General features: G+C 39.7%; 1 protein-coding gene across 5 annotated transcripts in view; it reads right to left on the bottom strand.

The window, feature by feature from the left end:
- pou2f2b (POU class 2 homeobox 2b) overlaps positions 1 to 12,478 on the bottom strand; it is a 66,511-nt gene that overhangs the window by 12,321 nt on the left and 41,712 nt on the right. For 2 of the 5 annotated variants that reach the window (XM_028008319.1, XM_028008326.1), the window contains exons 2-15: positions 11,753 to 11,818; positions 11,559 to 11,593; positions 9,503 to 9,559; positions 8,676 to 8,795; positions 8,170 to 8,520; positions 7,826 to 7,931; positions 5,793 to 5,884; positions 5,524 to 5,679; positions 5,298 to 5,439; positions 5,075 to 5,223; positions 3,475 to 3,672; positions 3,160 to 3,386; positions 1,696 to 1,764; positions 1,357 to 1,430 (exon numbers count right to left, since the gene is read on the bottom strand). In XM_028008319.1, the coding sequence (XP_027864120.1) occupies positions 1,357 to 1,430; positions 1,696 to 1,764; positions 3,160 to 3,386; positions 3,475 to 3,672; positions 5,075 to 5,223; positions 5,298 to 5,439; positions 5,524 to 5,679; positions 5,793 to 5,884; positions 7,826 to 7,931; positions 8,170 to 8,520; positions 8,676 to 8,795; positions 9,503 to 9,559; positions 11,559 to 11,593; positions 11,753 to 11,818 (1,842 nt within the window). The remainder of the gene's footprint in view (positions 1 to 1,356; positions 1,431 to 1,695; positions 1,765 to 3,159; positions 3,387 to 3,474; positions 3,673 to 5,074; positions 5,224 to 5,297; positions 5,440 to 5,523; positions 5,680 to 5,792; positions 5,885 to 7,825; positions 7,932 to 8,169; positions 8,521 to 8,675; positions 8,796 to 9,502; positions 9,560 to 11,558; positions 11,594 to 11,752; positions 11,819 to 12,478) is intronic. The other 3 variants (XM_028008334.1, XM_028008341.1, XM_028008349.1) reach the window with 3 other exon arrangements.

The raw sequence follows: 12,478 nt of genomic DNA on the forward strand, positions 1-12,478 counted from the left end.
TGAATATATGGTTTTACAAACACTGCAAATAAAAGAAGGAGAAGTATGGATTTGTTTGTAGCTCCCTTTATTCTGAAAATTAAACCCAGCGCTTCCAATTATCTTAAGAAGTCGCCTGTTTAGACGATTAGTGTAGTGTTGAAACTAAATCCTGAGCCGAGCATTTTAATAAGATACAGCTGAGGCCATTATCTGATGGTAAAGAGAAACCTATCAACCCACTGAAACTGACACGGGGCAAGAAGCATTAACCTCTCATACAAGAGCAGCTTCAGAAGGGGCTGCAGAGATCCACAGTTCAAATAGAAAAACTTCTTCATGAGAAACCTATTACTCATTCACTTATTCATTAGGGTACAAAAGAAAGTCATTGCTGAAAGAAAGCCATAAAAAGTCCCGTTGTTTCACGCCACAGGGTGTGACACGGTATGTGTACAGTATGTAAGCTGCTCACACCTCCATTGTGAATCAAATTGGTGGCACCATCATGCTGAAGGGACGCTTTTTTAAAGCAGGGACAAGGAGTTAAATGAAGAAAGATGGACCTAAATAGAGCCTGCAAAACACTAGAGACTTGGGCCAGCGTAATGGTCCATCCATCCATTTTCTTACACCCTGGTCCCTAGTGGGGTTGGGAGGTGCTGGTGCCCATCTCCAGCTAATGTTCCGGGTGAGAGGCAGGGTCACCCTGGACAGGTCGCCAGCCAACACAGACGGACAGGACACACAACCATGCACACACACACTCACACCTAGGGAGAATTTAGAGAGGCCAATTAACCGGACAGTCATGTTTTTGGACTGTGGGAGGAAGCCGGAGTACCCGGAGAGAACCCATGCATGCACAGGGAGAACATGCAAACTCCGTGCAGAAAGACCCCTGGCCGAGAATCGAACCCAGGACCTTCTTGCTGCAAGGCAACAGTGCTACCAACTGTGCCACTGTGCAGCATATCTAACTCTATATTCCCACAAAGGCAAGACCGATATTTTAATCTCTAAATGTATGAAGCTGATAGAGATGTACACTAAAATGCACAAGTTTTGAGTCACGGAGGCTGGGTACAAATGCACACCATACTTTTCAGATTTTTATTTGCAAGACCCCTTTTAACACAACAAGTAATCACTCTGTATGCACCAACACTACTGTGTTTTTATTGGTCCATTACATAAATCGTAATAAACTAATATAGATATTATTGCAAGGCACTGCATTTTTTAATAAATATATTGTTTCACAACAATCTTAACCATTTTAAGGATCAAATGTTTATTAGCAGTTAAACCGTTAATTTTCCTTCATTAATTATTAAATGCCCGTGCCTCCGTTTCCCTGCTTTTACAAACACACACCTTGGATAGTGGCCAGGGGATTGTTACCGAGGAGGGCTTGGTTCATCCCCGTGTTAACTCCCATCACAGTGTTCCTGTTGCGGCACACGCGTGTGCAAGCATGTACACAAACACAGACAGGCAGAGGAGAAGAGGTGAGGGAAAAAAAGCAAGTTTAGCAGCAAGAAAGCAAAGGATAAACTCATCCACTTAGACAGACGTCTGTCTGAGAAAGGCTCAGAAAAAGCAAAGAGGAAAAACTTCAAAGCTCTAAATATCTATTCATTTTTTGCACGGTTAATTCACACAAAGCTAAGGTGCACAGACTTGTTTTTAAGTGTGATATGTAGCCTGTCTCACCTCAGGTTTGCAGCAAAGTCAGTGATGTAGTTGGACATTTCACCGTTCTTTTTACCCATACGCCACAAGCTGTGAACACAACACACAGACACACACAGGATTAGATTCTGTTGCTGCAAAGAGGAAGTTGAAGGAGAAAGTGGGATGGTTCATTATCAATGTAAGCATTTGTTCTGGGTGTCAATAATTTAAATACAAGCTGCAGATGAACTCTGCAGGCTGCTGTGCAGTGTAAATTGTAATTATATTTATGGAAATGTGTGGCAATGTGAAGCAGCATTGTGGGTTTAATTTGCCTAAATTTAATAACTTGTGATGGGAAGTGTGAAAAAAGAAACAGTGATTAACAATGCATTAAGTAATTGTGTGTTTTTTAAAATTTTTGTTATGAAACATCACAAATAAATAAATTTTTATATGTTACAATTTTTCTTGATATATATTTTTATTTGATACTGTAAAAGTTAAACAAAACAGATTATTTTTACGTTGTACTTGATTATCCTAAATAGTCAAATGCACTTAAAAGTTAATTTCAGTGGCTAAAACAATTAGAAATATTTTGCTAAAAGTACTACTCAAACGTGCAGTTTTTTGTTTTTGTTGTTGTTTTCCAAAACTAAAATTTCCACCAGACTGAATTCTGCAATCTAACTGAGTAGGCCTTTAAATAGAGTATTATGTAAGAGCCGGTCCAAAGTGCAAGCAAACCAAGCAGCTGCTCAGGGCTCCAGGGCAGCAGGGGGCCCCCAAGAGCCTTTGACTCATTGGAATACAGATGTCAAAATTAATACGTTGTTTCAGGAGCTAATTCTATATTAAAAAATGTTATTATTAAAATGGAAAAGAACTTAAAAAATATTTTTCATTAAAATTTTATATTTTAATTAAAAAATGAAATAGTTAAAAAAATAAAATCCAGACCATAAAATTTGTTTTCAGACGCTGCACATTATTCACCTGCTAAGTCAAGTCAAAAAAATAAATAAAGAAAAAATTTATTTATATTGATAAATATAAATATTTGGATCTAAGAAATTTCACTATTTGTCCCAAAACTTCACTTTGAAAATTGGACCATCGTGCCATAAATTGCAGGGTCAAGATTAAAAGCTTGGGAAGATTTGGGTCTCATGTAAAATAAGCAACAAAGGACGGCATTCTGCTGGCTTAGAAAGATTAGACAAGTTTTAACATTTGAAAATGCAGATGTGTCTTCACAAACCGGTTATTGAACACTCTACTTTTAGTTACTGAAGGAAAGTGTTAGCAGCTGCTCATTTTCTATCCACTACTGGGATAGAAAACCAGTAAGGATTTACTGGTTTTCTTGTCAGACTCAAGCAGATTGCAAGTTTTTGCTGCTCTAAATGACGTGGTGCCTTCATTCAAACATTCTCCTCTTGGGGCCCCAGACAGTTTTGTGCCGGCCCTGCATACTGTGAACGTCTCCGGGTCTCTTACCCTGTGTTTAGGTTGAGTGTACTGTGGCTGGGAGTGGCAGGGCTGGCTGTGCTGCGGGGAGGAGGTGGAGGAGTCGCTGGGGAGGGTGTGGAGCTCAGAGGGGGGTGGGCTGAGGTGAGAGAGGGGTGAGTGGAAGTGAGGCTGGAGGTCAGGGGGCAAATGGAGGACATGGTGGTCACCGTTGTGCTGTTGAGACTGGTCACGGCCTGCGACAGCTGGCTGGACATCTGGTCAGAAAAAAACAAAACGGCACCGATAAGACACTGCGAGACAATAACACAGTCTCCAAACAGAGACACGTCGTCTGATAGTCACCATGTGAGGGCTGTAGCAGGGCGGCTTGTGCGTTTGTGGGGCAGTGGGGGGCTGGCTGGGCAGCGGAGGGGTGGCACTGGTTGGGTTGATGCGCTTCTCTTTCTGCCGGCGGTTGCAGAACCAAACCCGGATCACCTCTTTCTCCATGTTCAGCTGCTCCGCAATCAGCAGGATCTCCTCCGAGGTAGGCTTCTGGTTCTGAATGGAAAAATTAGTCCACATTGTTTCAACTGTGCTGAAGGAGCCAGGGTTATAAAAACGAGAACAAAAATGTTATTAGCTGTAAAGTTGGTATAAAAAACCTGCTAGTGTTTGCACAGAAACACAGGTAGCTACCGAAGGAACATAGAAAAGTTCAAATTTAAAAGTCACATGAGCCCTCTGTTAAAAAAAACCCAATCGTTACTGTTATGGGTCTATTAATGAGCAATTTATAGATTTGTGTTAACAGTTTAAGAGGTCAACACTGTGGAGACTGTGTAGAGTGGCATTCAGTATTGGTGTTACTGAAGGATTACTAACTAACTTACTTACTAACTTTGGTGATTAATAGTGACCATAATACAAGATACAAAGAGACGTAAAGCTGCCACAACCAGAACTGTAAAAGCCTACAAGACGACAAAATAATTGTTGTGTTTTCATGTGTTTAAAAAAAAGATTTTGTAATTTTCTGTCCTAGATCATCAAATCAGCAATTGTTCAATTTTATTTACTTTAAATACATAGATAATTGAACTGAAGCCATATAAATAAATAGAAAAGAAGAATTAGAATCTTCCTCTTCATTTATAATTACTATTAATTAATAAATACAAACATACAAACTTTAAAAACTAGGTACAGTGAACTCTCGCTATAAAGCAGTTCACCTTTCACCGTTTCGCTGCTTCACGGATTTGCATCGCATTTTGTGTTCTGCATTCTGATTGGCTAAACAGTCTCTCCGCTTCTTCTCTACCTGTGTGTCAATAACGTTGCGGTTTAATATGTACACGTACGTAAAACAGCTTGCCATATTTAAGTTTGCAAAATCTCTTGCAATTTCAAGTTTCTCTAAAACCCATAATGTCGACAAAACGTTCTGCATCGACAAAGGCACTTACGGTCGGGCCCAAAAGGCAGAGGAAGATGCTAACTATCATGGAAAAAGTTGAACTTCTGGACATGCTAAAGGAAGGTAGAAGCCATGCGGCTGTAGGTCGCCATTACAAAATTAATTTCCATTCGTTCCATAATCCAATGACTCGGGTTGCTGTGGGGCGGTGCTGATCTCCGCAATTTGAAGCCTTCAGTTCGTATTGATGATTAAAATTATTATTTTACAGTACAGTTGTTATTTGTAAAAAAAACCCATTTATACAGTACTTTTATTTGTTAAACAAATGCTTGAGCCTGTAAAAAGGTTTTGTTCTTTGGTTTCAATGTATTATGGAGTATTTCATTGTATAATAATTGTAAAAAAAAATAAAGGTTACTACTTCACGGATTTCGCCTATCATGGCTTCTTTTTGGAACGTAACCCCCGCGAAAAACGAGGGTTCACTGTAATAGATTTTAATAATAATAATAATAATAATAATAAAGCCTGATATCTTACCGTCAGGAATGAACGCTCCAGGGCCACACGTACATTCGTCTCAATGCTGGTTCTCTTCTTTCTCCTGCGACCAGGAAGGCCATCGAAGCCCAGAGACGGAGAGGACAGGGAGCTGGGACTGGGCAGGGTGCTGTCTATGGACATGGTCTCTGCAGGGAAAAACCCAATGTTAGTCCTCAGTCAGAAGGAGTGAAACTGTAAATATATTTTAATAAGAGCTCACCTGCATCATTGAGCCACTTTTCCAGCAGTGGCTTCAGCTTGCACATGTTCTTAAAGCTCAGGTTGAGCGCCTCGAAGCGAGAGATGGTGGTCTGGCTGAAGTCGTTGCCGTACAGCTTCCCCATGGCCAGACCGACGTCTCCCTGTTGGCAGGGTGGAGGAAAACGGTTTGAGACAAGTCAAAGCAGAGATGCTTCAGTGCTGACGCAACATCTGCCTCTGCTCACCTGTGTGAAGCCCAGCTTGATGCGTCTCTGCTTGAAGGTGCGGGCAAACTGTTCCAGCTCCTCCAGGTCGCTGGGCTCCTCGGGGTGAGAGGTCACAGAGGGCACCGTAGTCATGCCTCCGCCTCCCCCCACATCTATGCTCTTATCTCGCTGCACCTGACAGGACATGAGATGAATGAAAGTGAAAATGAGAAAGGAAGTGTTTTTTTTCTCACCATGCTTGTTCAGGGAGTGGGTTTGTCTTTTCCACTGAGTAAAAAGTTTCCTACCTGCGACTGGAGTCCCATTCTAGTTGGAGCAGCCAGGAGGCTCCCTTGGTTTTGCTGAGGTAGCGGAATAAGATTTGGTGTCGATAGGAGTCCTGATCAACAAGAACGCACAAGAAATTGTGCATAAATCAAAAAGAAGAAGATTTTGTCTAGATCAGCAACCATTGAACCTTTTCACACATCGACACGTTAAAATCAAAAACATCAATGTAGAACAACACAAAGCAGAATGTATTTGGAACCTAAAAGAAAAATAACCCACGGTTCTCAACATTATTTTACTATAAGAAATCTTTTAAAGGGGAGCTATTATTATTCACATTTTGCATGTTCCATTTGGGTTTCTGCTGCTTTTAAAAGAAGTCCAAGTGTTTGAAAAACCCACATAGTGGGCTTCTTGTCAATAAGTTTATTTCTTTTGGTGTCTGAAAAATTAGTCATTTCAAAAACCTGCCAAAAGTAAAGTTACAAATCAGCAGGCACTGGCCCCCACCTCGCAACTCCAGCAAATCCCAGACTGTTACTTAGCAACCCAAGTGAAGCTCCAGCACATTCGGTTGGTTTTACTGCTGTATGGGGTGTACAATGGCTGCTGGAAAAGACAAGTTTTTTTTTTTTCGACTTACCATCCATAAACCACTTGCTACATTCTTGTCAGTTGTGCAGGAGGCTTTACTTCTGCTTTTCAAAGATGTACAGGTGTATAATTGTGCATCTGGTTGCAGCCATTTTCATGTGCGAGTGTAAACTTTGACAAGCTTATTTAAATTTAAAGTGACAAGACGCTGTACAACAGTTCCGTCTGAAAGGAGCTCAAAATAGTCAGAACTGAGCAGCTAAAATCTCATCATCTCAGAATGACTTTAGACTTATCCTAACCTGGTCAAACAAGCATAATATGTGACCCTCAAGCAGGAAGTGTTTTTGTATTCTCTGAATTAATACCGCCTTTCACAGCAATTACACTGTAAATTATTTGGGGTACATTTCTGCAGTTTCTTAGAACGTTTACAAATTGTAAAGAAATTGTGAAGACAAGCATTCCTTCAGCATCAAGCTGCTAACACAATGAGCACCTTCTTCTTATATTGCTTGTGGCAAAGTGCAAACAGGACTTTGTATGGAAGACTAACATTTATTCCATCAATAGATTCTGTGGCTCCCCTCAATGTATCATGGGCCACTTTGCTGTTTCTCCTTCTTCTCTCATTTCAGGTGGACAGCCATGTCTTATGGAGTTTCTTGCTGTGTTTCTTGGTCTTCATGATGCTTTTTGGTCACTAATATATATATATTTTAAAAACCTCTGAGATAGAGGTGGGTGGATCAATCTGAAATATTGATAATATCAATACCAAGTCATTATCTGTATCAGATTGATACTTTAGTTTCAGATTCACTGTTGATTTCTTACTTTTATTTTTGTGTTGTAGTTTCTCAACTCTGCCTCAAAATAAATTTTGTTTTGATTTGCTCTCAAATTGTAATATTTTGCACTTTGTTTATTTAGGAAAAAAGCTCCCAAATCATGTCAATATGTTATTAAATGACTTTGTTGACACCTTAAAACTCTGTCCAAATATTTTCCTAGGTTTGAAAAAAAAACATAAGTCAAAGAAAAACAAGAAAAAACACCTTAAGTTCAGATGTTTGATGACATATCAAATTTAAATAAAATGTATTGGTATCAGTATTGATATAGGTCCTGCATTGTATCCAAAATATGCAATAATTTGGTATCTACTCTCGTCCAAGGGCTTTCAAAGTGCAGCTGCATTATATGTACAATTAGAGTAAAAGTTATTTGTAAATAATATTAGAGTAAAAATCCAAATGGCTACTTCAATTTTCATAGTTTTATTCGTAAAAATAAATTTAACTGTGTATTCCAATTCTTTAACTTCACAATTACGTCCACTTTGTCAGTCTGTCACATGACATCCTCTGCATAATGTGACATACTGAGAAAAGGTTCAAAAGGCATCAATACTTTTATAAAACACTGCATAAATCAAAAAGTCTGGCATTCCCACCTTGCTGGCTCTGCTGTGCCTGCGGGAGGAGAAACTGGGCTGGAGACGGAAGTGGGTGACCGGGCACCAACACCAGCTGCTGAAGCTGCAGCAGCTGCTGAATGTCCTGTTCAACAGAGAAACAAGTTCATAAATGTTAGCAGGCGGGAATTGACTCATATTCACAAGAAAAGGATTTCATAACGGAAAGGCGTGTTAATACATAATTTGTTTTCATTGGAAAAAGAGAATGGGTCTGGATGAGGAGAAGAATGATATGAACAAATAGGTGAATCAGGATGAGTTGTTCGACTGACTGAAGGCCCCTCTCTGATCAGGAAATGTCCGGGACTGGTGGTCAGTACCTGGGCTGTGAGCTGGATAGGCTGGGAGAGTGTGAGCTGAGGTGGAGGAGGCGGGACAGAGACACTTTGGGTGTTTTGCTCCTGTGTGCTCTGTCCCTGTCCCTGGGACTGAGCCTGCTGCCCTGTTTGTCCTGTGTGTTGCTGCTGCTGCTGCTGCTGCTGTTGCTGCTGCTGCTGCTGGGCTTGCTGATTTGCTGCTGCAGCTGCCTGAGCTTGCTGATTGGCTTGAGCGGCGGCATGGGCAGCATGAGCTGCATGGGCTGCATTGGACTGCTGCACGGCGGCAGCCAGGAGCTGTGCCTGAGCCTGCTGCAGCAGCAGCTGTTGCTGTGCTGGCAATAAAGCTGTCAGCTGCAGAAAGAAAGAAAGAGGCAGGTACAGAAGAGGAAAAGAGCAAGAAGTTAGGATGAAGAAGGGAAACAAAGTGTTCAAAAAGCAGCACGAGTAGAAGCAAGCGAGGTAAAGGCCTAGCAGCGCGCACGGCTGTGCGTATTTGTTAGTCTTACCCCTGCTAGCTGTGAGCCAGTCAGCATGAGCTGAGTGTGTTGCAGGGCTGTCTGGGAAGGGGTCGGGCCGTGAGATGGAGGAAGGCCTGGAGACATTTCTGGGCACTCATCCATCTTATTCTGGTTTAAAAACAAAGATCATATGGGGACAAATGTAGAAGAAAATCTAACAAAAAAAAAAGCTGGTGGTGATATCTAAACAGTGAAAAGAAAATGGTTAAACGTAGAGGCTACTTAGGATTGAAATTAAATTTAAAGTTTTAAGACAAAAGGTTAATAATCTACTGATCTGGATTTGTGAACCTGAGTGGGGTTAGCTTGCTTTCTCTGAGTCAGTTACAGTGTTATTATTTAACCATAGTTGAACTGTGTTTCCAATCTGTGTTTGCTCAGCACATAGGGATGATATTTTTTCTCCCAGGTCGGGGCATGTTTGGACTGGAAGACCAAGCTTCTTCCAGTGTACTGATTTGCATATCTCTCGTGGTATGAAAACGAAGTATAATAACTTGGTGAAATGAGTAATCTCACAGACTTACTTAATTTATCATTGGGCTTAGTGACAGCAGAGAGCCTTAATGCGCTTTTTTTGTGAATTTGTTTACACCGAAGACGGGGCGGAGAGTGGACACATTGTCAGCCTGACCATCCGATGCAACAAAAGAGCGATTCAGAGCTTAGAAATAAGCACAAAGCTTCAGCAGCCATACTGTCAATAAGCATACAGCGTGACGCCAGGATACAAAAGATGCACAAACTCTGAAGCAGAATCACGCAGCGACATGCAGGGGCAGCTCGTTAATACTGACACACAACAGTTCGCTCACCTTGCTGCTGTTCAGGTTTGGTGACAGAGAAAAGGGGCTGACTTTCATCGCCTGAACCTTGGAGAAATGAGTCAAACACTGAATTACATAAACAACCTGAACAATGACTGTTGATATTATGGACTGATATCCAAATGCTTTTCTGACCAAATGAAGGGAGAAATTTAGAGATTTTCTTGGGGACATTTTTCTAAATGCTTTCTGTCTTGCTTTAATGCAAAATCTCAGCAGGCACACTTTACAAAACAACTTACATTTTATTTCAGTCCAAATTATTCAGACACAATGTATCACATTTTAAAACCTTGCTCTTAGTACATTTATGAGTAGGAGAAACCACAAGAAGAAATTTACCTTTGTAACTAAATTGTTTGTGCCACAATTATTAAAAATATCCTATGAAATGAAAGTAACTCAGACATTTTGGTAATTTTTCTCTTACTTTTTGAAGTATCTATTAACTTTTCATTAGTAATCAGTGGCTACATATAAACTGAGGTATAAACTAAGAATAAATGCTATTTATCAAATGTACAAATGAAGGGAGAACATGCCATTTAAAAGAAGCAGGAGGATTGTTAATCTTCCTAAGAATAGAAAGGACTTATCTTGCTTAAAGTTGCTCATAATTGTGTACAGTCAGATAAAAAACTTTAAAAACGCTGAAACGTAACAAACAAAACTAGAACAAAGCTAAAAACTATCTTCTCATCAAGCAGACTGAGAAAGAAGGCAAAGAATGTAGATACAAAATCTACACCAAGTTTCCAAACAACTATTAGATGCTTGCTGCATGTCAACTGAATGCATGATAGAAATACGTTTTTCCCCCTTGAATCACAAACATAAACATATAGAGCTCTGATAGGACTGAGTTTCAACTCTTTAGTGACAATCATTCCTGCCTGCTGTGAAATACGTTGGAGGATCCGTAATGCTGAGGGTCTGTTTTTCTTCCAAAGAGCTGATTCTTTGAATGAATAGATAAAAATCTAGTTTCCTAATAAACTATTAATGGGCCATATATCATTTGATTTTTTGTCAGGGCCGGGATCCAAAACAGGTACCAAATAACTCTCTTCTCAGTTCCCAACCTAAACCTTTTAGAAAAGAATTAGGAGAAGCTCAAGAAAAGATACTCAGGACTCTGGATGATCAAACATGGTTTCATACAGACCATAAATATTCATGTTTTTATTTAAAAAAGAAAAAAAAGAAAGTATTTTTTTTGTTGTGCATGCTAACAATAAACTAATTTTAATTAAAGTAAGATGTAGGGTTTTGCTGTACAATAATTTATAAACTATTGTAGATTCGAAACAAAAAGAGTCTGATGTGTCCCTTATTGAAAAACAAATTAATACAACTTCTTACATTTTAGGTAGATTGTTTTCTGTTCTCTTCATTATTAAAAAGTTTAGTCTGTTTAACTTTTTGTCTATCCTCAGAAGCAAGAGCAGGATATGGATCACTCTTTATTCAAAAGTTTCATGAATGGATTTTACCCAAGTTTGTTTTTGAGTAAAATTCTCAGAATATTTTTGGTCCCTTTTACTTAGAAGATTAAAACACAGGCAAAGAAAATGTGGGCAATGATGAGCAAACTCTTTGTGTTGTATGAAATATTTTCTTTGGTTAATCTTGTTTTAATTATTTGTCAGTGAATTTATCATATTAAAATAATAAAAATGTGACTACATTTACACCATTCTCAATTTGGATTGTGAAATTTTGTAGAAGAGCCATTTTACTAGCAAATGGGATTCTACAAAGTATTAGTTACTGTGCACATAATTTCAAATAAAAACAATTATTTCTTATTCATATCCCCCAATAAAAAAAAGTATTAAAATGAAAACTTTGATTGGAAGTGCTACTGGAACAAAAGATACTCTTATTTGACGGGTTGCTGGACATTTTTACCAAAATATTGTGAACTTTATTGTAAATAACAAGTTCAAAAATTACTATTTGGAGCTGTTATCTCATTAAGCAGATCAGTTTGTAGGTAAAGGAGGCGGAAGATGATTGTAACAATCAGAAGTGTAAGACCTACCTGGTGATTTGATTCAGGTCCATTCCGCTCTGACTCTGCGTAGGAGGCAAAGGAAAAAGTGATAAATCTCATCTCCAGCACAGCTCTCTCTCACACACACACCAGTTTACACAAATACTTTCCAATGCCCTGTTTGTTACACATCTATACTAAAGGAGTAGCTATTTATCCGAAGTAACTGAGGCCGATCCTACCTGTGCCTTCTAACGGTGAGTCAGCCCCGACTTTCTCAACCTCGGCTGGCTTTGACATCCTGATATCTGCGGCAGGAAAGACACGAGTAAAATGTGTCACAGAAGAAGAAGTGCAGATGATAGCAGAACATGTAAGTGACCAGAATCTAGATGAGAGCAGGGGAAAGCGGAAGGCCAGGGCGGCGATCTCCGATGTGTTGGGGTTGAGTGTTTTTCAGGTCACAGAGAGAAGCCTACACACTGTAAACTTAAACTGAATCATTCACAACTATACATCCGACCCACATTCATTCACTCTTTCCAAATAGTGGTTGAACATAGGAGTGGGTTGACCTAAAGGTGTTTGCTTGTTCTAAATTTAACCTGGGTGTTTTCGTGGGAGTAAAGGAGCTCTGAAAATGTCTCATGTTGTTTGTCATTCATCACAAGACCGCATCACTTTCTGGTTCTTTTGTTTGGGACAGTCCCAGCGGCGACAGTCATGAATAGGGCAAGGCTGCAAATTTAAGTCTTTGCTTATGTTTGTCAGGACAAAAGTGGAATTTAGGCTTGGGAAGACAGGGATGGGGATGTTTGAGAGGAGTTTACGCAGAATACAAAGGTGTGTGTGTCTATAGATGCGCCAGTGTGCGGTAACTTATGTTTGGTTATCAGCCTGTGGCATTATCTGCTACAAAAGACTTTTTATTTATCTGAAACCACAAACTGTAAAAGAAAAACTTTTTG

Source organism: Xiphophorus couchianus, chromosome 3 (assembly GCF_001444195.1).
Source record: "Xiphophorus couchianus chromosome 3, X_couchianus-1.0, whole genome shotgun sequence".
NCBI lineage: Eukaryota > Metazoa > Chordata > Actinopteri > Cyprinodontiformes > Poeciliidae > Xiphophorus > Xiphophorus couchianus.